Genomic DNA, 24,840 nt, shown 5'->3' on the forward strand with positions numbered 1-24,840 from the left:
CCCTCACTTCTGCCCTGGTATGAAGCAAGGTGGAACAAGAGGGGCGGTAGGTTACGGGTCTACACTTCATGATGAAATCAAGTATGGAACAGCAGATCATCTGCAGTGAATTAGCACAGCTCTGCCCACTGTGTTAGTGGCAAACCCAGATGACATCCTTAGGATTCAAACCTAGCACCTGCCACAGAGTCATTCTGCATGTTGCGTCCTAAGCAATATTGAAGGTTAGATCTGGGTCTCATCCCTGCTTAAAGCTCAGGATAACAGCAGTGGGTTCAAAGGATTTATTTGGTTTGGCAAAAAAAAAACAACCGTGAGTTGAGTTGGCAGAAACATTGCTTCTCAACAAGGAAAACCATCCTCAGTTGCATGATGGATCAGCCAATAAAATGAGGGTGAAAGTGTTCGCTGAAATAATTGTAAAGATGGTGGATTTTGGTTACCTGCAAGTCTGTCATTTTTGGCAAGTTCATCTCAGCCCCAGTGGCTTTAGACCCATGGGCTTTATATTCCAAAAGGAATATAAAGCCCTTGCTTATCACCTGCTTTGCCTCCAGCATTTCAGCATTTTTCACTTGTTACATTTTCACTTGCTAACCAGTTTCTGAACCTGCAAGGCTTGAGGGTAGAATTTGGTGATCAGGGCTTTTTTCTAGACACAGCTGGCATTAATCAAGTTTTTGTCAAAGAACCATATAATTCAGGGTGTATGAACATACCAGGAGTTCATACAAAGCTTGTATTAGTCTCTGTTGTCAAAGTTAGACTGAAATGCTGTCCAAAAAGAAAACTCCATAGTTTGTAAATAGAGTTTACACTCCACTGAAGATCAACGAGCAAACAATCTAGGTCAAAAAAGATCCCATGAATTTGGCTTTCACTTTTCTCCCCAGCCAGCAGCATTTGGCGAATATTTTGTCATCTGTCTTTGAACAAGTGCTATTAAAAAAATACTTGCCTTATAGGAAGTGCTTAAACAGGAAATTCACCTTCATATAATTTCCCAGGTGTTACAAAATTAGCCTTAGCAGAGAAAGAAGTGGAGCAGTGAAGTGCACGATGATTTCTCTTTGTCATAGACACCTTTAGGATGCTGACCCAAGAAGTGCAATTAGCTACGAGCTGAGGTTGGGAGGATGGCTGATTTGTAACTCTGATACTAGCGACTAAAACTGAGAAGGAAGGGGGGGAATAAAAGCAAAAGACGTCACAGTTCTGTAACACTGACAGTAACACACAGGTGATGGGTGCTGTCAACATTATAAACTATATACAAGACAAAGCAGGACTCTTTCTTTTCCCAAAGAACGCAACAACAACAAAAAACGGTGTATATAACACAGTTGGCACATTATCTCGGGGATGAGGAAAGGGGGCTTCTCCTGAATGTTACAGGCTCAACTCATGACAGTCCAGAGGACAGTTCATCTGTCTAAACATACATCCTCTCCCCCTTCCTCCTTAAATATTTAGTGAAGACCAAGCCAGGATCAATGTCTGATGCAATTATGGTGCTAATAAGACGTTAATAGATGCAAAGGTTTCCCTGAAAGGGAGCACCTTACTCCAGGAAGAGATGAGGGTGGATGGGGGCTCAAGGAGTGTCTAGTGCCAACCTCTGGTGCATCTTCTCATGGGCACTGGTAGCTCATCTGGCAGTCAGTTGGGTAGGGTGTCAAGCCCAAGAGATGCTGCATGCTGCTTTGCCCGGAGCCTTAGGTTCTCAATGCTTGTAGTTTTACTGTTCAGGCTTGGAAGGGAGCTGGAGGCCTGCAGGATGGGTGAGGACCAGACCTGCTGAGCGTGGGAGAGCGACTGGTAATAGGACTGACAGTGCAGGGAGCTCAGCGGGGCCATGTTGACGTTCATGCCCAAGTAGGGCATAGCAGATGGTGTCCCCATTTCGAAGGAGGAGTAATGGACCAAGTTGTTGGTGGCTGCCATGTGCTGGCGGAATTGCTCCTGCAGGCGGAAGAGGCTCAGGGGTGAGGATGAGTAGGAGTGAGTCTGAGCCAGGCTACTGCTGGATGAAGGCGTCACAGTCACGCTGATAGGGGACTCTGTAGCAGGAGACAGAGGGGATGGGGGTTATTTCTACAGGCTGTATGCAGGTGCTGATCCACTCCCCAGTAGGGCTTAGGCTGCACCATTGGCTTCTTTTTTGCATCAGGAGGGAAAATAAGAAGGGCTGTGTTAGCTCAGGAAACCTAAACTTGGGTCTGTTCTATGCCTAGCATCTTACAGCATGAAAACTGGGGCTGACCTCTTTGCTATGAGGCTTTCCTGCTGTGTCATTCCTGCTGCTGCTAGGCACTGTTCTCCCCAAGCTCTAACCTGAGCATAAGATCTTTGCTCTCTATATGCTGCTGCTAAAGTGGACATAACGCCCCTGTGTGGGTCCCATTTAGTGCTGAGGACAAGTCTGGGCAGCCTACCTACAAGCACTCACACCATAGGGAATAAGGGCCTATACCCAACCACCAGCATCCCCCTTGGAAATACCAGGTCCTGACATCAACCCCCATCAGGATGCTGCCCCTCACCTGCTTTTGGGCTCGCTCTCTTGCAGTTCAAAGCCTTGCTGTCCACACCAGGGCTCTTGTCCACTTTAACCTCATCCAAGGTGCTCTTGAACTCCTCTTCTCTGTCGGTCTGGTCCTCCGCCGCTGACTCGCTGGCTGACTGCTCCGACAGGGTTAGGTTGAGGTCCGTGCCTACCTCGCTCGGGAGGCTCTGGACCTTCTCGGTGTCCGGGGTGGTGGCCTGGGTCTCCAGCATGGGCAGCTCTGTCTTTCCCTCGCTGTGGCTCCCTTCACAGTCCTTCTGCTTCTGCAGCTGCTCTTTTTGCAGGCTACGCTGCTTCTTACGGAATTTGGCTCTCCGGTTCTTGAACCAAACCTTCAGTGCCACAAACAGCAGAGGGGAAAACTGGTGAGAATCCTGCTTAGTGCCAGATTAAGCATCAGTCACCCCAAGTAATGAGGTACTGCAAGCCTACTGTGACCAAATAGCATTCCACTTTGTTGGATCTTAAGCGCTCTACCTGTTTTCAATGCTTCAACACATAGCACAACAATATATTTTAACAAATGACCATCCTCTATGTTGATTCTTTAAGACACTCCACTGGTGGTGTTTTTCATTGGGATTTTTGTTGCCATTGTTCTATTTCTAAATTGATCAGGCATTTGCGTCCAACCAGAATGTCTCATATCTGAAACTGATGACATTACATTGGCTTACAGGACAGTGCTCTGTTAGTTTAGAAAACAGTCTGGTTATAAATGTACCAAAACTATGGCAGAAACACTCAAAATAATTCATTACAGACATATGCTGCTATCTGGGAACTGAATTTAAGGAAGGAGGAAAGAATCCGTGTTTTTCTAACCTTAATCAGTATAGTGGATTGGAAGCAATACATTTGCAAATCTTGTTAGTGTTATTTGGTTAGTTAAATGAGGAAACAAGAATTTTGGAGATCAAAATGTCTTGACGTTTGTATAAAAGAACTACTTTTTTTTACTACTTATCTACTTCACACTAAAGAACTTGCTATTTAGTCTTTTAAAGCCCAGCAGTGCAAGAACCTTCCCAGCAGCAGGTTATGAAGCACATTGCACTAGTTGAAATTAAACAAAAAAACATACAACACAAACCCAAACCTTGGCCTGAGATGTTACAAATATTGACACTGGTGGAAAAGAGCAGCTGGAATTACTTGGGTTTCTGCTCTTCTGAGAAAGCCAGAAAAGCCTTGCAAATAAATAAATAAGTAGACTTCTGTTGATGTTTCTAAAATTTCCCCCAAATAAATGTGAAAGAACAAATGAAAACCAGTGTGCACTTCAGACAATCCTAAATCTAAAAAATGTGCGTGTGGATCAAGAATTTCTTTAGCAGATGTATAACTACAGATGATTTCACCCCCCTCTGCCTCCACCCTCCTCTTTCTTTGACAACTTCACTGCCCCAAAATATTTAGTTACACTGGAAGGATCTTGAAATGCCCCTGGGATCCCCACTATATTCTTTTAAACATCCCCACTCATAGACCCACAGAATATCAGCACCTGGACTCTGGCTTCAGGCAGGTTTGTGCACATGGCCAGCCGCTCTCTCATCACCACATCTGGGTAGTGAGTCTTCTGGAAGGTCTTCTCCAGCGCCTCCAGCTGTTGGGCGGTGAAGGCCGTGCGGCTTCGCCTTTGTTTGCGGTGCTGGGATCCATAACGTGCCTCCAAAATGATGTCTTGAAATGTACAGCCGTTGGAAGACAAGAAAAGTGGCCAGTTTAATTATTGGAATTTGCACGCTGACAGTTGAATAAAGCATTGGCGAACACCAGAACCTTTCGAACATTTTTTTTTCATGGCTCTAGATCTATTAAAACACATACACACATTTCGTTGGTTAATTGAGGTGTTGGAGGTGATAAAACCTCTCACTAGAAAGCTTGTTCTGGAGAGGGAACCTCTTTCTATGGCAGCTATAGAAACTGTTGAGACTCCAATGCTAAGTTTGGTTGAAACAAGCCAATCTGCTCCAACAGCAGCAGAACAGGACATGCAGATGCCCAGACCTCACCGTGGCATAAATAAAGCCTCTTTCATTAACAAAGACAATTTAAAACAAGGTGGGGATATTCACCACTGTAATCAGAAAAGGGACCCAATATTATATGACATGTTCTCCTTAAAGCCAAGGGCTAAGCTTCTGCAGGCTTCATCATTGCCATGAGGTGCTGATCAGTGGGAAGAGTACATGCAGCTTGAACACAGCTGCCTCTGGCTCATTTTGTTGGCTGCAGCTGCCTTAAAAGACGTGCATCTTCCCAGAAACCAGGCTGAGTTGGCTCTTCTTTAGTGTCTCATATGTAGCTCACTGTAGTTATCAAGGCATGATATTGGAATGCTGTTCTGGGTTACTGAGAGCACTCTCCAGCATCTGGGGTGGAAACACTAGCCAGGACCAAGTCCAACCCCATTGACTGCAAGCCCAAGACTCATGTGCTGAGCTCTTCTCAGTAGAGGAGCCACTCACAAGTCTGACTTTGCAAAGTGTGCTTGCAAAATCACAGGCAGAGAAGAAATTCAGACTGGGGAAAATCTGAGGCCAACAGTAGAGGGCTTATTACTTTATCTGAGGTGTTATTATTGCACAACAGTTAGTGGGAGTAGAAAAACCCCAAATCAAAGAAAATAAGTTACTTTATTTAAAATGGAGAAGAGAAGAGAAGAGAAGAGAGAGGAGAGGAGAGGAGAGGAGAGGAGAGGAGAGGAGAGGAGAGGAGAGGAGAAGAGAAGAGAAGAGAAGAGAAGAAGAGAAGAGAAGAGAAGAGAAGAGAAGAGAAGAGAAGAGAAGAGGAGAGGAGAAGAGAAGAGAGAAAAGAAAAGAAAAGAAAAGAAAAGAAAAGAAAAGAAAAGAAAAGAAAAGAAAAGAAAAGAAAAGAAAAGAAAAGAAAAGAAAAGAAAAGAAAAGAAAAGAAAAGAAAAGAAAAGAAAAGAAAAGAAAAGAAAAGAAAAAAGAAAAGACCTTTATTATGCAAGTTGGGACATGCTGTGCTACAGCGTTGGAATGAAATAGTCTGGCGAGAAGTTTGTTCTCAAAGAGGAAATGCAGAAAGAGCAGTATCTGGTGTCTTTTTTAATTCAGTTAAGAATGTGACTTCCAGTAGAAGGGAGGAATGAACACCCTACAAACCAACCTAACAGGGAGGAAAGTCGGCATTATCAGCCTGTGGAGCCAGATGAAGGCTCTTGCTGCTGTTTATTTGCGCTTTTGTCATGAGCACTGTGGTATGAATCTAAACAATAAAACAAAACCTGCTGTCAGGCCAGCCCTAGAACCAGACAGCCAGGTTCCAAATACATTGTCTAAGAGCGCAGCAAATCAGCTTTGCAGTGCTCAAACATTCATCTTCCAAACTTCCAGCTGTTTCATTCTAGGCCAGCATTTGCGGCGCCTTCCTGAGCAATTGCCAAAGCCACGTGGTTTTGGCAAGCTGGAAAAGACATGATCAGGCAAAAGGTCTTCAGCCAAATACGATATAGTGTTGGTTGCCTACAAGAGACTTGTGTTCAAGGTATCGGAGCAACTCAGGGAGTTAAAATGCTGCCTCTTTGAGGGTAAAGAGACCATCCTAGATGCATTCAGATGCAGCACACAGTGCAGCCAGGAGAGAAGGGATGAAGAGGAGAAGGGATGCTCCAGCACAAGAAATTGAAGCTACCCCATAATATTCTACAAAGCTAACATTTGTGCTTTGAGTACAAGACACCAGGAGAAAGGACACTGGTTCAGTGCCCTACCTGAAGGCTGGAATATTCCCAAATTCCTAGAATAGAGGTTAAACCTACAAGTTCCCCAGAGGCGGCAGCTCATGCATTAAGTTTGGCCACTCCAACGAGAGCCAACCAGCAATTATTTTAATGTTTTAACTATGTTTTCAGGCTTTGTGCACGAAGGAGAATATAAATTGCAGGTGAGGCTTTGCAGTTGCAATCAGAAACCCCTATTTTCTGACTTAAGGTCATTTGCTTTTGTGCTGCTTTATTCTGACTGTCCCTGGAAGGCAAGTGAGATCTATAACCTGCACTGAAAGATATTCAGAAGTAACAGAATGTGAAGCAACTGCAAAGGAGTCAGCTTGTACGTATATAATGCCTACCCTGGCAATGATAAGCAGAGAAGGGGACTGTGGGATGTAATTTGGAAAGTCTTCCAGTTGGGTTATTAATTTTAAAGATAAGAAGTCAGGAAACCAATTGAATCTCCTGGTCAAGAACATGAGAATAGCTTTTTTATTCTTTTCTTATCTCCTTCTGCTTTCCCATAGATTGGGTCAAAGACATAAAGTCCGCCTTGCTCTGCTGTAAATGATGCAGATGAGGACAAAAATCTGTCAAGAGGAAAGGGGCATTTTGAGACCAAAGGTCTGCAAGGCATACTGCAGAGTTCAGGACCATCTACTCCCACCTGACCACCTACATGCTGAAAGCATGAGGGAAGGAGGGGATGGATGACCAGGACAAGGAAACTGCCTAGCTGTTGTCACTCCACAGCCCAGCAGCAGAGCCAGGATTAGAGTCCAGATATCCTTGATCCCACTTTGGTTCTTTCTTGATGAGGACAATGACTCCCAGCTCTGCTCTACAGCCCCCCAGAGATCCCACAGGCCACAGTGAGCGATCTAAGGAGCTGTGTTAAGGAGGTCACTACTAGCAGCTGGGTAAGGGAACATTGTTGGCATGAAGATTTGAGAGTTCATTGATCCAAAGAGTCTGAGACCTTCACCACCATGCCTTTGTGGGCCACACACCTAGAACGACAATCCCAAAACTTCTGCATCCTTATTCTGGCTTAAGCCCTGTCTCTTAAATTTAGCCCACTAAAGTTGTCTGGATATATGATTATTTTCCACCTACTCTGGGTTGGAAGGAGTCACTCCACATTTTTGTTTTCCTTTAGTATCAGACAACTTTAGAATGGTATCGTAAACAGATGTGTAACTTTCGGAGAGTCAGGGAAGATCATTCCATTCTGGGAAGGCCTCTAAAGTCACACCTATGGTAACTTTTTGCTTTAGCTTCAGTAAACTGATTGTCAGGTCTTCTCTAACACACTGCATCCAAGCCATGACCAAAATGGTGGTGGTGCAGCTGTTGACCATTTGCATTGTAGTAGCCTCTGATGATCTCAGCCAGATCTGGGTGCTTTGTGTTAGGCTGAAATCTAGAGCAGATATGTTTGCCCTGCCATATCAAATAGTCTCAAGTCTCCATCAATTATTTTTGAACAATTCCACCTACCAAATGATAAAATACTGTCTGGACTTTGCACTTCTTTATTATGGCAATATTGATGCAGTTCCTGCCTAATTGTCCCCCCATCAACAACACTGTATAAATAACACCCTCTTTGAGCCTAAAAAAACTTCTTATGGAAGGCAAAATACAAAAGCAACAGAGAGGGAGCCAAGAGGACCTGCAAGAAAGCATCACCCAAGCCAGGGTCTAGGATCCCCAGGAAGAAATAGGTCAAGCAAGGTGAGACCCAAAGAAGATCCAAATGAAGATGATTTTCCAAGGTGTTTGGTAAGACAACAAGTAGAAAATAGTTGCAAGAAGGGACAATAAGGAAGAACAAGCTGTGGCCTGGGATGGCAGGAGATGGCTGTTAGGTGATGCAGGTCCCAGGCCCCTCGATGGGGAAATCTAATTCACAGCATGCTTATATTCATTGTGCTCTTATTTTCCAACAAGAGCATGAAATTTTCTGCTATGCTTTTGTTCACCTGTTAAAACACATTCCAGTGTGGTTTTAATTCTCCCTTTTCAATCCCACATAGTGGGGCTGCATCCCTTCTCACCCCCGGGCTCCCCAGCCATCAGAGGACAGTCTGCAGTTAGATGCAGCAATCCACTGGCAGCCAAAACAGGAGGGCACGTTTCACATGCAGGTCTTGGCCACATGGCCGGTATTGTGGTGCACACCATCCAGTGGTCTACATCACACTCCATATCCAAAGGAGAGTTTCACTCAGCACAAGCAACAAGGGTTCTTTTCCCCAGGGAACGGCAAAAGCCATTAAGTTGTTCTTACCAGCCAGTCTCTCTGCCAGGGTGAGGGCATGCACGGAGGGCCTGTAGTCAGGGGCGTGCTGGGCTTGCTGAGCTGCCTGCTGGTGGAGGTTGTACATGGCGCTCAGCGAGTTCATGGCGTGGAGGGAGTAACCGTTCACTCCATAGTGCTGCATGGTGACATAAACCTGGAAAACAGCAGTTAGAGGAGAGAGGTGCTTAAGAATGTGCAATTCCAGTGTCCTGGTGTCTCAGCAAAGCTTTGGAAACGCTGAGCTCAAACTTAGACTGCTGCATGCAAGGCTCAGTTCCAACCTCACAACTCCAACAGGTTCTGGGACAGGAATCAAAATACCTCCTGTAGACCTGAAGCAACAGCAGCACCAGGTTGGTTTCCAAGCTAGAGACAAGCATCTGACTATATCCCACTCATGATATGTTGAACAAAAGATGGGAAAGGATTTTTTTTAATATACCATAATAATATTTATCTTATATTGTGATTTTCAATGAACTGAAATAGCTCCATCCCAGGACTAGCTGGAATTTTGCCCTTATCATTGCCTACAATGGGCTGTTCCGTAATCCCATCGCTGTAATGTCAAATAACCTTTCTTATCGGAACTCATATGCAATTTGTTTCCATTCATTTTTCTCAAAGTTCTTCATAATGAAACACAAATGGTACAGGGAAAAAAAAAAACCAACACATGTGGTGTAAAAGAAAATAAATCTGTAGCATAATAGGACCACAAATGTTATGGCTAAAGAGGGAATTAAGGTTTGCAATAAATACTGATGTTTCATAGCTCAATAGCAAGGAAATTATTTCCAAAAACAAATGGCTTTTTTTTTTCTAGTGTGGGCTCTGCGTGAAGCTTCAAGCTGTTTTTCCTCACAGACCATCTGTAAAACTGAGCTCATATTGATCTCAAAAGCTGAGTGATGCTTCATAAATCCCTGTTATAAATGAGTGAAGGCCTCCAGGATGCCATTTCTGCAGCTTGTAAGACATTGGAAAGGAAGTTGTGAAACACTTGCTACAAAATATAATTCTTAAAACACCATTTACATCAGCAACTCATCATCTGGGAAGTCAGTGCAATAAATGAATGAACATGAAAGAAAGAGGTCCAGCTGGACTAAGCTAAGGAAAGCAGACGGGTTATCTAGGCAATCTTAGAAACCCCCGATCGCTGGAGGGAGGTGGTTCAACTCCTGTGATTTTAGGAGAAACCTGATGCATTGAACAGCAGAAATTTGGATAAACAATTATCTGCTGCTTTTCCTACACAAATGAGGAAAGACTTTCATTTTGTCCTGTGGAGGATTTACACCATGGAGGACAGACTCTCATTGAAGAGGAAGGAATGGAAGCAAATTGGTCCCCCTACCTCTCCTGCTCTGAATTGCTGCTCTCCCAAACCACCTTGATGTAGGAAGCACAAACATGGAGTGACCAAGCTGTACCTCCTGGGAAAAGCAGTTAATTTTGTCCTATATGGTCTGGCAATGATCTAGGGCACCTTATGGCTTCACCCTCTCAAGTGTCTCTCCAATGTGGTACCCAGGAATGCAGAAAGAAGGCATGCAGCTAGAGTTTGGTTATTCTGCCAGCTCAGGGATGGTCTTCATTGCTCTGGGATGGGTTTGTGGTTTAGACTGAGGGATTCTATGATTCTGTCATGAGTGACAGTGTTGCCTTTGGGATTGTCTTCTCAAAGAGGCTGCAGCAATTATAAACCAATAATTTGGGAATCTAGCACTCAGCCTCATTCCTATTTCCTGAAGTCTCTTGTGCTCTGCCACCACATCATTTCAGTGCCAAGAGCACTGGTGGAAGGCAACAGATCCAGGTGCGTTTACATCACAGAGACCTGATACACACCCTGATGCCATCTTCATCTGTTTTGTGTCTCCCTATTCACCCACCCTGGATTCACTCCCCAATCCCTTAGTTTTAGATTCAAAGAGAGATCAGTGGCTATCCAGTACCTACATACAATCATAGAATAGCTCAAGTTGGAAGGGATCCACATCCCACCTTGCTCTGCACAACGACAGCCACATCCTTATGGCCCATGGAGAATATTACTGGTCACATCATTTATTACCACATCCTATGTAGGACTATAAGAAAAAAACCTACCTCCTACCTGTCCTACAGACTGACAATTTTTTGCGTGAATAGCTGATATATTGAAAAATGCATTTAAGGAGACGTATTGTAGCTAGCTCTGAAAAGCAGGGGAAAATAAGATCTGCTTTGTTTTATGGTATCCAGGCAATTACTTTTGAATTCAAAATGCTTCATTTCAAATTTTGCCCTAGTTTTTATAAAAGCAAAGACAACCCCAAACCAAAATAATAACCTTCATCTATATCCTATTAAGGATTTATTCACTCTAAGAGGAGAGAAAGCGCATACTGTTCTAAGCTGAACCACTGTGAAAACAGATATTTTTGGCTCACATGCTGGCCTAAACACAAGAATGCCATAGCTCTGCTCTAATCGAGCTTAGGGAAGACCTGAACAATGCCAAAATTGTCTTTTGGATCTCTGCTCAAGGTGAGGAGGGACTTCACACGCCAGCAGGTTGTTGGCATTTCATTTTCCCCCACAGTGGGTTCACAGTGAACTTACAGCAGGGATGTTGCTTTGCTGCTGGTGGCACATGATATGGGACCAGAGCCTGACCCAGTGACACGTGCCATTGATGTGGCCACATTTTTCCATGATACCTGGGGAAGACCTGCAGGTCTGTGACCTGGACACTACCACGGATGCTTCTGGTGGTGTCTGTGGAGCAGCCTTACCCCACCCTGGCATGTTCATTTTCAAAGAGGATCATCCCACCCCAGCCTATGGCAGTGTGGCATTCAGCACACACCGGGCTGGCTCAGACCCCATCATCAGCCAGACCCCATCCTCATCAGCAAGACCACTGCAGCCAGCTGGAGAGCTGGTTGCTGCTTTGCTTTTGCAGTCCAGGAGCAGACTGGCTTTTCTGCCTAACACAGGCAGTGAAAGAGAGGTTTGCAACTTCACGTTGCCTCCTCTCTTCCCACCCCTTAACTAGTGAACCAGCTGGCTGGTTCCACCAGCTTTGGCCAGCAGGGTGGGGAGCTCAAAGCTTAAGTTCCTGGATGCTTTGTGGAAATCATTTGAGGACACAGAACCTACTAACTGCCCTGGGCTGCTGCCAGACCTCTGTCCATAACAGACGCTGGAGAATCCACACCAGGGCTCAGCCTTGCCAGGAGATACATGGGAGGCCAAGTGTCTTTGACTCCCAACTCACAGAAACGCCTGTTTCTCTTCTAATCCCCCTTGCATGATGTTGGTTGTGTACCAAGCTGGCACACTAAGGGACAAACGAAGAGGGCGAGGAGAGGAATTTTCCCATACTACATAGTCTTCTGAGGACGCTGCCAATGATGTTGTGTCTGGAGCTCAGTGTTTCCACTGAAACACTTGCTCCGGGAAGATTGCAGTTTATTTGATTGTTAGAAGATGCTTTTGTGTGTACGTGTGTGTCTGAACAAACTCTTCTGGGTGGCCTAGAAGAGAGTGCATCACATAAAGAATAAAGAAAATAAAAAGCAGGGGACTTAATGGTGGACTCAGGACAGGAGTCGATACCCATCACAGCTTTGGTGATGACTCCCTGGCATGCTGTGGTGCAGACAACAGGCAGAACTTCCTACTCACTTGTGCAGCAAATATATCATCCCAGATTCAGTATCAAAAATGAGGGAATTTACTGAGTGAGACTGTTCAGCCTAGTAAGCAAAGTTAACTGAGACCGCAAACAGCTTCTGTTTAACCATCAGCTCCGAGCACACTTCAACCCCAATAAATTAAATATTTAAAAGACATCATGCAGCAATTTTTTTTTAATGGAGAAAGCCATTCATCAAGCCACTGCCGTGTTTCACAAGCTGTCGAATAGTGCTTACACTGGTTAAAATAATCTTTATATTTCATTAAGCAACCAAATAAGCTGATCCCTTCCCACTGGCTGTATAGATGGTTTTAATTTTCAAACTCTGCAAATGCATCTTTTATGTCTCTGGGTGGCTGGAGGGCCTCAGGAACAGCCACAGCTGGGAGGAGGATGAGAGCAAAGTTTGAGCTTCTGCTTTATGGAAGGGTACAAGCTAAGAGCAGCTGGGAGAGTAATGTAAGGTCCATCCCAAAAGAAAGGGAACACATCACCCCGATTTTCTGCATCACAAATCATTGAAGAGTTGGGAGCAGTGTAGAAAGGAGTTTGGAGCTGAGAAAAGGTGCAGGAAAAAACTATGGGGTGAGGCTATTCTGGATTTGCCCCTGCTGAGAGCCAAGGGCTGATCCTGCAGTATTTGCTCAGCACAGGGGGATGGATGTCTCCCTGCAGCACCTGGGGCTGGTGGTTTCCGTCTCCATGGCCCCTCTGGACCTCATCAGTGACTCTCCTATCCCTGGCATCAAAAGACTTGCTCTTCCTCTGCTACCCCTGTTTCGCAGCACCACGCTGTGAGGTCTCTGCACCATGCTGTGTGCCAGACCCTGCCGGGGTTCCCACTCCTTCTGCCTTTGCAATCCTGGCATTACTACCTCAGTCCCAAAAACTCTCCTATGGCTTTTACCTCACACTTAAGTCTTCACCATGGAAGTTGCATGGATGCTGAACCCATTTTTCTTTCTAAGCCTATAGGGAAGAGATAGGTCCTTCTAAGATCTGTCCCCACAGAGAGGACTAGGGGCCCTCCTTAGCTTTAACTGCTGCTGGCTGTGAGAAACCCAGTTTTCTCCATCATCTGCATTGCCTAGAAGCCAGGCAATATAGGTCCCTGCCCATCCCAGACTAATCCAGAGAGCAGATCACTCTTTATTCAGCAATTGCTGCTTAATCTAACACAAAACAATTCACCCATTTACCAGCCAGGATTGAGAAACCCGTTCTCCTGGAGCAAAGCAGCATTACTCCAGTTGCAATGTGGCTCCCATCCACCGCTTCCCAACACTGGCCTTGAAAACCTCAGGTTTCCATAAAGTCATATAGCACAAGAGTATTGCAATTTATTGTATACCACTTAATGGTGTAGTATATAAGCAGAATTTGGCCATGGGCTTTAATATTATCAGCTCTGGCTTCTCAACTTTTGCAAAAGGCTTGAAATTTCCCTGTTAACTGGTAATTCATTTTGTATCCAGGCACATAATGTTGTCCTGAGACAAGAAGAGGGGAGAACCATGCATTTCCTCACTAGGTAAAAACTCCTGTTCCTACACTGCAGCTTGTGTATGCGTGGAACTGAACCAGATCTGGGAATAATAAAATGTCTTTAAAAAATGAGATATTGAAGTTTTCTTGTAACAAAACATCTCTATTTTCCCTTCTGTCAAGGAAAAACAAGACGACAAAACCCAGAGTGCAACTACAGTAACTGCACCCGAAAATTTGAGATCGGGGCATTTTCTGCTCACTCCTCTCCTCATTTCACTCCCTTACTCCACCTCTCAAGACATGATCACTCTGTACCTGGCTTCACCTGCCAGTCACACACAAGACCTTTAACGAAGGACTGTCAAAACTCATTAAAGGAGAATCATCTATCACTGCATCCTGCAAACTCAACTGTCACTTGTGATGGGCAAAGAGTTTGTCCCCATGCTAAGGTGCCCTAAATAAGGACATCAACGGCAGCTCCCTGTGGCGATACTGCTTTGGGGAAAAGGAACTTCAAACCAAGACTGTGGTTTTGATCAAGTGCATTATGCAATAGTAACACACCCTCTTCCCCCCCAAATCTAAACTGAGTTGAGGTGGAGGAATTTTCTTCAATAGCATATTCTGACCAGTTTTTCCAGGTAGAAGTAAAATAATGCCCAGGGCAAGACGCATGCCCTTCTCAAGCAAACACTGTTGGGGAGATGAGTTTGAGGCTGGATGTAGGACTCGAAGCTTTGCAGGGGCTTTGGCATCTTCTCTTTTCCCTTTAATTGGTCCTTCAAAAAACTGAGTGATCCCCAAAAAAGTGCTGAGACTGAATTCGTTGACCTATACAAGATACTCAGTTGCCATCATGAAGAATGGGGTAATAAAACCAATGAGTTAAAAAGGCTTGATTTCCTAGAGAAGTCGAGAAGAGGATGCCAGAGTCTGCTTTTGAATGGTGGGCACTGTGGGGTGTTATGTTATCATCTCACTAAATCTGTCCAGAAACTGGGAGGGTTGATGATGGAGTGGGGTTTATAAGGACTTCTTCATGTGGGAAATAAGTTGTACTAAAAAAAGCTATATATGGACTTTGGCAGCTCCCTGGTAGAGTGAATTTCAACATCATAGTTCATTAGTGATAAAGAGAGACTCGCTAGAGATGCATTTGAAGTTTGGAAGAGCTCAGCACTGCCTTGAGTGTGTGCCCTAATGCAAGACGCAGCTTGAGCACAGGAAAAGCATCAGTTAAAAAAGATAAATCATGACAGAAAAGTCGGTTTCTCTTGTCTGGTGTTTGGGGTCCTGCAGGTGATAGAAATAAAGAGAAGCAGCCCTGTCACGTAAAAAGAAAAGTTGTGGTTCTCCAGGCCAGGAGCTGCTCAGGCGGTACAAATCACTACTCGTGTTTATGCAAAGCACAGGAACCCGTTGTTCGTTACTAATGGGGAATAACAGCAAATGGTTTGTGCTAACAACATCCCCCTTATTACCACTGGCAATAATCATCATCAAAAATAAGATCACAACAAAATATCTCTCCCCCCGCTCCTGGAGCTGTTCTGCTTTATGATTTTATGCTTTGAGTCCTTATTCAGAAACACTTTAAATCAGCAAGATAAATAATGCATCTCTGTCTCTGCTTATCTAACAGCCTAAGAAAATAGGCTCACTCTACATACAGACATCGGTTTTATATGTATTTGTTACTAAATGAATTACATACCTGGGGGTCCTGAATAAATGATCCTTGCAGACGTTTTCTTCATTTTTTTTTTATATATATATGTATCCCTAAATCTTTTAGATATATAAAGGTCTAAAATCACATAAAATAATAACCAGCCTGTTACAAATCAGTTTTGTTCCTCACGTGAGATTGCTGAACGTGTAAGGAAAAAAATCTCACTTTTGTAGTGGATGAAATATAAATAATTTGAAATACTGCAATACACCATAGCTTCTCATTCAAATGTCAAAGTCCGAGAGCAACGTGCACCATAAAACCAGGCTTCCATAGGACTTTTCTTATAACTGAAATAAAGGAATTTGAAAACAGCTCTCAAAACAACAAGATTCCCCATTTCTGGTCTTCCTGCAATATTTGTACACCTCTGTAAATCCTGGATTTAAAAGCAGTCAATTTCTTAGTGCAGAGTGAGATCTTACTTAGATCCGGTCTAGTTAAACAAGTCTCAACCCACCGAGAGCAAAACCTGACTGATTACACCAATTCCTGCAGCTCACGTTCAACTACTACTGCTGACTTTGGTATAAATGAAAAAGATCTTTTTTCCTAAAACCAGGAGGTTTGACAGCAGATGAAATTTGGAAATACTTCCACTTAGGGACAGCGGCACAGTTTTTGGATAGCCCTTGCCAAATAATTGCCTTGGTCAGGGCTGCGATGCTGAAGAGCACAGCAATTATACTTGCAATCTCATCTGTTTGTACCAGAAACATAACAGGTTGTAAGAGGGTTCATGAGTTTTATGAAACAAACCTCAGAGCATCCTGCTGAGGCAAGGGAGTTTTACTGTAGTGCCCTACAAAGTCACACACCAGGTTGAAAGCAGCTCAGGTAACGGGGCCTGGCTGACAGAGGTAACTCTCATCAGCTGCTGCGATTTTTGTTTAAGGCTTTTGTGAAACCAGCATTCTCCCTCTCCACCCTTCAAAGCCCCAGATAACAGAACCCAGTGATTGATTAGACAGTTCCCTGCAAAAGACTTTACAGGGCCTCTGTTTGCAGAGACTTTCTTCAAAGGGCAGGCTTGCAAGGTTCAAAATAAGATAAAATAAAGTAAGAGACACTCTCAAAGCCTATTTTTGAGCCAGGCATAAGTTTTAAGGCTTGGAGCCCAGCGATTTGCAGTGTAGAGCCAGGACTGAGATCACTAACCATCACTGTGGTGCTAAATCTCTTGCTTGCCGTACACATGACAATCAGTGTTTATAGATCAAATCAGTATAAACACACCTCCCTTCTCCCCTTCAGAGCAGTGCTCAGTGAAAGCTCTTGGCATTTATATTGAAGCAGAAACATTTTCCTGGGTAAATAAGAAAAGCTCCTAATACGAACATCACCTTAACTCTAGTCTCAAGATCTCATCCTGCTTCCAGCTTGGTGAAGAACAACTAAAGTTATGCATTTTAGATTTCTTATGGTTAACAGTGCAATGGAAGCCAAACCCTGCAGCCCAGATCAACCCTGAGGAGCTTGGAGTACCTACAGTCCAGCTCCAACAGCATTGCTGCTGCACACTGCACGTCGGTGGATGTGGACCACAGCAGCATCCCACTGCAGTCAGGCTCTCACATACCCGTGCTGCCCATCTGTTCCCACGTCTTGAGACCTTACAGCATCTCTGCCTCCGCACTGGCCCTGACATGGGGTAACCTTAAAGCACCATGCAAACAAGCTACTGAATTTGCAACCAGCTTTAACTGTTTAACTTGTGAGTTTATATGCAAGGAAAATAGAAAAACAACCAACAAGTACTTTCCCTCCTCACTCTTTCCAAAACAAGCGTGTTTCTGGCTCGTTGTATTTGCACGCAGTTTGTTTGGCTCAGCCTTTCCTCTCACTTCTAGGAAAATGGTTTTGCTTGAGAAGCATCATTTTGTTTGTCTTAACGCTGGTGAAGAGAATTTTCCAAACCAGACAATGAGAGAGGAGAGAGGTTCAGACTTCCCAAACTCTGCCCTTCTTCAGGGCCGCTGACAGCATGGGAGGGTGGCTCAATGCCTGCTCTCTGCCCCTGGTACAGTTTTGCTTGCGGTGTATTTGATTGCAGATCACTTGCATGAGCAAATTGACTGACTTAAAGACAGGTCCTTGGAGCTGCTGGTGGTGTTCAGGAATCTCCACTCTCCCTGGAAGATGGACCAATGTCCTGGAGGATGTTACTGGTCTCGTTAACAAGGCAAGATCTAGAGTTCTGTGGCAAAATATGGTTTTAAGCCTTTTTAAGACGTTTAGTGACCAGGATCCTCTGTCTGTCCTGAGTACCACAACCACAATACTGATCTTACAATCTCACTCTGAGCCCTATCACGAGAGCTCAGTCACTGAAAGACATTCCCAGTTCCTCTCCTGCTGCTCTAACGTGCTGCCAGCCTGGTAGCTGGACTGGCAGAAAAGAACATGCACTTGCTCCCAGCACTTTCCAGTGGGATGCCTCAACCGAGATGCTGAGTTTCAAGGGCAGCAACAGGGATGAGGTACGAAGGGAGGGAAATTTCTCCACCCACCATCACCATTCACCAAGCAAATGTCAGTTGGAGCCCTAAGTTCTGGGTGTTTAGATGAGAGCAGCTAGATAAGCACACAAGGAGGAGAGCACAACGTGTCTTTGTGAAATAGTGATCTGCACTGCATCATTGGAGTTTAACCCAGTTGGCACAATATGACTTTCTTATGTACTCTTCCACCTGGTTAGCTGAAGAGTGCAATTTTGCTTGAAGCTGATCATTGAGAGAGCAAGCAAATTTCAAAAGGGTCAGAAGCTGAGAGCCTGAACCCAAGATGTTTCTGCAAGTACAGCTGGATCACAGGTTTTCGCACATAGATGGTGCCTGTAGCATTCAAAATTACAGTCACAAAACACATGATGGCAACTGCGTCTGCTCAGACTAAAATCAGCTACAAGGCAAAATGACAGAAAAGTCCCACCTTAGTCAAAAAGAAGTAATAAATATTGAAAAGCAGCTCCAGCAAGCCATGCAATTGTGGGGCAAGAATTAAACCAGAAGTTTGAAGTTTTCCTTCTTTACAAGTAATAACACTAATTTTCTTCCTAATGTTAAAAAAGCTATCTGAATTCAGTGGCATTTAGTAGCAAGGGCCAGAGAAGGGACAAGACTTGTGCCACTTTAAAACAAGGCCATGAACTGGAGTTAGCAGGAAAGATGCCAGCAGCTGGGGAGCACAGCAGGTACATGTAAAACTTCCTTTCCCGTAAGCACTTGGATCCATACACTGAAGTGCAGTTGCCAAGGTAAGCAATATATTTTGGCCACCAGCAGGTGATCTGTGCTTTAAAGAGCTGTGTGCACTGTAAAGCAGGCAGAGCAGCTAAATATCCACTCGGGTTTGCGGAAAGATGTGCAGTCCTTCAGCACAAGCACATTTCTCCATCTTGGCCTAACACACAGTAAGAGGATGCAGAGCTGCTGCCTGCTCATTGCCCCGGTGCTCAGTATGGTTGGTGTCAAATGGTTGGAGACACTGCTTTTCTGCAGCTCCCTTTGTGGGAGCATTTTCTGCCCTGGGAACTATCAGCTCACCTCCTCACTGAGTTCCCAAGCATCTCTCACACGCACACTTTAAGTTCTAGCATCTTGGACAGTTTTAGAGCAGGATTTCTCAAGTCAATGTTTGCTCTGGACATACAGAGGCTGCACTTGATCCTAAAAGAGTTGTGCCAGCAGCTACCAAGAAGAAATCACACTTGTTTTGTGGTCCTCTCACAACTCCTGGCTGCAAACATCCATTTCCCACCCTGTGGAGAACTGCTGGTCCACGGTGGTTCCAGCCCCCTCTCCGAGACTGTCCCTGTCCCAGGAGCTATATCTGTACTTGACCTGCTTTAGAAAACATAAGGACTCTGATCCAAAGCCTGATGAAGTCAAAAGAGACAAACAAAACAAACCAAAACCGTTTCAATAGCTTTTAGTCTGGAACAGAATGGCAGGAAAAGCCCCAGGATTTGGCTAACCTTGGTGCACCAGGAATTCATTCCTAGATATTTTGCTGCATTTCAGAATTCTCTACTGTTTTTACAACAATCACATTTTGATGGACGTTCCCCTAAAGCAGGGTAGTTAATCAGCAGTTGTATGGAACTGGAAAATTTGGGCTCTATTGAATGTGCGTTCTTCAGTGGGTTTCCTACCTGTGTGTTTTTGCCAAATGAAGCCAGGTAGCTGTAAGCATTTCTGTTCGAACATGAGTGGTGGCAATCAACACTGAATGTATTAAAAGGCAACTGACATTCACCAATGCCTCAGTAGAAGCATTTCCAACCTGACGAGCTGAATTTCGTGATGATCCTGAAAAAACACTGAAAGAATAACTGGTGTCTTAGAAAACACGGGATACTTCTAGCTAAAGGGTGCGCCCATCGCTTCACCTCAAAACTAGTAGGTAACCACATCAGAGCTTGGTCCTGCGCCTTCTCTGCAGCGCCTTTGTTTTGGCAGGGATGGTTCCGATAATGACAGAGGGAAGAGAAACTTTACTCCCCCCAGCTTGTTTTCATCTGATCCCTCCCTTTCTCAGCAAAACGTTCTTTTAAAGTGTAAAGACACAGGGAACGAAACCCACTGCAGTCACTCCCTTTACGACTATATCGTGCAAAACTTGCCTGGCCAGCCTGCCCTTCCCTCTGACCTGTGAGAAGTTCCTCCGGCTCTGTTTCTTTGATGCAGGGAACGACCCTAGCACTAAGGAGAAGCCACATCTGCGCCAACTCTGTGAAACAGAGCTCTGTCTTCTGAGACAGTGGCAAGATCACTGCAGGAGCCTGCTGGTACGTATGAGCAAAGGGAGAACATCCCATTTAAACATCAAGATCTCTTTAAATTAGCAGGGAAAGCTGGAAAGGCAATCTAAACTGGCTCCCTGTGTACTGACAGTGAGATTTTGAATGTATTTTTGTATCGAGTACATTGGTGTAATTTAACACAACCTCTCATCGGTCACGGGGTAACTCCGAGTTGAAGTCACTCTTACCCTTTCAGGAATTTTCTTCCAGTACGGTTCTTAGAGCGGAAAAACTGACCTTAGAAACACAATCTGAAAGCCAAAGGGTTGTAGGTCCAAGTCTCGACAGCTGGGGCTAAGGAGGAACTGGGATTGACTTGCATCGGCTTGCGGGTGGAAAAGTGAGCGTGGAACAGAAAAGCTAAACAGTCAATGTGCCAGTTCTGAGATGATGTGCCATCTGAGATGTGGTCAAGAGAAACGCAGAGCGGTGAGAAACTGCAGGCTCACTCTGTGCTCCCCACTGCAGGGTGAATGTGGACCAGGGAGGGTACAAAACCCGTCTTCCTCAGGGTGAGACCCATCCTGCTCTCCCTAGGACAGCGGGGCAGCCTCGTCTGCGGTGGGGCACCCCTTGGGGCTCAGCCTTTGCCCCCCATTGAGGACACTAGCACCCACTGTGGACGCGAGACATCCCGGCTGCTATGGGTCATGGCTTACAAAAGCAGAGAAGGGAGGAAAAACAGCAACAGGGTTTGTTTGAGAAGCTGGGGAAGGGGCTCTCTGGAGGTGACTCCGCAGCCCACCTCGCTGAACCCCGGCCAGGTTGGCGATGCGGGACGGACCCCTCCGTGCAAGGCAGGAGCGGATTCCACTCCTCATTTGCTTTGTGCAGAGGTGAGAGGAGAGGGAGAGTTAAAAAGACCCAAACCCTCCAGCCCTGCCTTTGGGGAAGCGGGAGGCTACTTCAGACAAAACTGTTATCCATTAACATCCAATTATCACTTGGTCCAAGCCATTAATTATAAATCAGCCTCCTAATTGGGATAATTAGCTCTCTGCTACTTAATGTAGTATGACTGATGCGTTTGGAAAGAAGGTAATCAGTTCATTTGCTTAGCGTTAGGCGAACAAATCCAACTCTCACGGTTTAATTTCAGCCTTAAGCCTACCCCCTCCTCCCGACCCCATCAACATTAAAAGCTCTTTGCAGCCCCATTAATTGTTTGGGAATCACGGCGGGGTCGGGCACAGGCATCTCCGCAGGGTTTTCGGGAGGGCAGCCCCCGGGCTGGGGATGCGACCGGGCCCGCCGCTTCCCGGGCCCCCGGGGAGAATTGCTGGGATTTAGGAAGGGGCTTAATTATAGGGGACGGGTTTGAACCCGAGCGCGACCCACAGGTGCTACCGCTGAGGAGGAATTGAGGGGCTCTGCGCTCCCCATCCCCGCCTCGCTTATAGAAACGGATTGGGGAGAGCGGAAAAACTTTCCTTTCTCCTTTTTAATTCTTCTCCCCCCCCCCCCCCCCCTCTCCTTTCTCCCCCCTACCCCTGGATGTCTCATTAATACCGACTGCTCGGCAGCCGCCGATAGCTGCGGGACATTATTAGATATTTATTACTGTCATTTACATGGAAAACTTGAGCTAACCAAGTGAAACTGGAGGGGGCATCCGGAGGGGACGGGATGGGGCGGAGAAGGGCGAGTTCCTTTTTTTCCCCGCCGCTGGAACCGGAGCCGGGACGCAGCCAGAGCCCGGCCCGCTGGAGCGGAGGGTGCGGGGGAAACCCCGCAAAGACTCCTCTTCTCCCACCAGGGACGGAGGGTTTGGGCCGAGCCTTCTCTGGGTCCCAGGCTTCGGTGTCGCTTCAATCTGCCGGCATTTCCTTTCGAAAGTGATCGGGAAGCGCTCGGTGCGCGAATCCCACCAGGAAACGGGGGATGGTGCCCCCTCCGTCCTTCCTCCTGCTGCACCCGAAGAGGCGACCCTCGGGAAACCAAGGACCCGGCTCGGGATGCACTGACCCCCGCTCCTCCCCGAGGTCCTCACCAGGAAGTCAACGAAAAGAGCAACCGGAGAAAGCCGCCGGCAGCGGGGACAGCAGGGCTCCGTGCGGGGAGTTTCTTGCCCCTTCTTCCCACGAAAAGGGGCAACCACGGCCGGTCCCTCAACCAAACCCCACCTACTCCGAAGGCAAAACTTCAAGGGCCCTGCTTTGGGCTGGAGGAGCCCGTGTCCCGTGCTCCCCCCACTGCGGGACCCCCATCCCGAGGAGGTCACTTTCGCCCTCTCCTTGCCCCCTGCAAAGGGGACGGGTCCCCGGTGGCCCGGACTTTTTTTCCGCTCAAGTGCTGGATACAGAGGAGCCCCCCCCTTTCCTATCTGTTATCCCATGGCCCGAGGGGCGACTCTGGCGAAGATGTATGAGATCTCTTGCGGTAAAAATATGCATGCTGATCCCCATTTGGTTAGCCCTGTAATGGAGGTGTAAATAGGTTTCGACTGCGAAGCCCTTAATTTATCAAGCGAGCCTGACAGCGCAGGTCCGGGATTTATATACCTCTTGAAGAGCGAGAGCAGGGAGGGGGGCTGCACAGACCGGCTCCGTGCAGGCGGGTCCCCGGCCGTTTTACCGTCTAACCACTCAAAGGGCTGATGTAGGAGTGGGTAATTTTGCCCTAGACAGGTTTCTCAGCGCTGCAGGAATTTCGCCCTCTCTTACTATCCCTTCCGCGCTCAACTTCGAGCCGCGCCAGAAAGAATAAACAACCCCCGAGCCACCCCTAAGAGGGTCCATCGCCCCCCCACCCCGTCGCTTTGACCCTCCGGCAAGCGCTCACCGGGCTGCGCGGCTTATTAAAACATCATTATGGAAACCGTGGGGAGAAAGTTGCACTTTCCCTCTCTTCGGCGCACGGCAGACGGAGGGATGCGCGTCTCCCACCTTGAGTCGAGCAGCGTCGCACCCCTCTTTTCCCCTGCCTAAATCCACACCGGAGCGTGTGGTTCGGGAGTGAGCGAGGCCCTGGGCTGGTAGCTGGGGCTTTGCCCTTTTTGATTTGTGAAAGGGTAAAGTACTCCACATAAAGCAAAAATAAAGAGAACAGGAGGGGATGGGACTTCCGCTGGCGCCCGGGTTTCCCCCCTCCGCGGTGCGCGCATCCCCGCCGCCGGCTCCCCCCCTTCGCAAACAAGCCCCAAACTCCCCTTATTTCCTCCCCGCATCCCCAACCCGCCGGACCCGAGCTGCCCGGAGCTGTAGGGGGGGGGTTCTTACCTGGGGCGGTGGCGAAGCCTCTCCGCCCGCCGTGGGAGCGCGGCGCTGCGCCCCGTCCCGCCCTACTCCATCCGCCCGCGCTGCCTGCGCGCTGCCTCCGCGCCCGGCGGAGCTGCCATCTACCGGGAGGCAGCATTGAAGAAGGATTTTTAAAAGGAGCTTCATAGCGACCCGGGAGCTACCCAGCAAGATTTTCAATGGTCCTCCACCCTGTCAATCAAAACCGGGGCTGCTGATACACCCCCACCACCACCCCCAGCACTTCTTACCAGTCATTTACTCCAAGATGAGGTGTAAACGCATGATTAAATCCCTGGGAGCGGATGGGATGCCGGTGGAAGGAGGAGGGCTAGACCTCGGCTGGAGGGGATGATGGGGTCTGTAGGGGCAGAGAGGAAGGAAACCATGTCCCCCACACACATCCCCTGCCGGAGCGGCCCCTGAAGTTCCCCTCTTCCCCCATGGCCCCTGCGTAGTGGGGCTGCTGGGGATAATCTCCAGCGTTAATTACAGACCCACCGCTGCCCTCACCCTCCTCCTGGTGCTCTCGCTGTCCCAGCCAAGCCTGCTGCACCCTTTGGTCCCTCTTCTAAATAGGGAGAAGTGGGGAGGACACGACATAGAGAGATGAAATTAGGAATAGTGGCGGACCCGTATCCCGTCCCGTCGGGACAGCTCCGGTCGGACGGCTCTGCCAGCTCAGGGGGATGCGGCAGGGTGGGAGCGGGCAAGAAGGGGAGGCCGCGGAGCTTCGGAGGATCAAGGACCATCACTTAACGCTTCCCCCCGCTTTTGTAGTATGTTTTTATACTCTATTCCTATTTTCCCCCTTTTTTTTCGGGATGTAAAAGAGGAAAACCAGCTTTTCTTTTTGATTTCTTTCACTCTGCTGAATTTTCGCAGGTACTTTTTCGGCCGGCGGTCGGGCTGGTTATCTGGCAGAGCTCACAAACTGGAGAGGTGGTTGTGTTTGCTTTTCAGCTTTGCCATGCCTTCCCAGCAGAAAGAGCAGTTTAAAGCCTTTAGAGAGATTGCTAATAGATGCCAGCTCCTTGCCTTTAGATTCTCTCCCAGCCCAGGAGGATTTAGGATGGGATTGGGAGACGAGACGCCATTTCAGGCTCCAAAACACCCTGTTTTAAAATGACTGCGGGTAAGAGGATTAAAACAATAATACCCTTCTCTTCTTGAAGGTTTTTTTTTTCCTTCCCTCTCTCTCCCTCCTATAGAAAAGATTTCTTCTCCCAGAGCAAAACTGTTTAGACAGGAATTAAGGGAACAAGAAAAA

General features: G+C 46.7%; 1 protein-coding gene across 1 annotated transcript; it reads right to left on the reverse strand.

Moving 5' to 3' along the window:
- Positions 1-1,614: 1,614 nt before the first annotated feature.
- DMBX1 (diencephalon/mesencephalon homeobox 1) lies at positions 1,615-23,648 on the reverse strand. The gene is made up of 5 exons (XM_057430704.1): positions 23,553-23,648; positions 8,605-8,770; positions 4,074-4,252; positions 2,544-2,898; positions 1,615-2,060 (listed from the first exon to the last, which is right to left on the reverse strand). Exons 2-5 carry the CDS (start codon positions 8,756-8,758, stop codon positions 1,660-1,662), a joined length of 1,089 nt encoding a protein of 362 aa, XP_057286687.1. The 5' UTR covers positions 8,759-8,770; positions 23,553-23,648; the 3' UTR covers positions 1,615-1,659.
- Between the last annotated feature and the right edge of the window lie 1,192 nt (positions 23,649-24,840).

Source organism: Pezoporus wallicus, unplaced genomic scaffold (genome assembly GCF_028554395.1).
Source record: "Pezoporus wallicus isolate ANWC-B61680 ecotype Strahan unplaced genomic scaffold, APGP_CSIRO_Pwel_v1 contig_10084, whole genome shotgun sequence".
Taxonomy (NCBI): Eukaryota; Metazoa; Chordata; class Aves; order Psittaciformes; family Psittacidae; genus Pezoporus; species Pezoporus wallicus.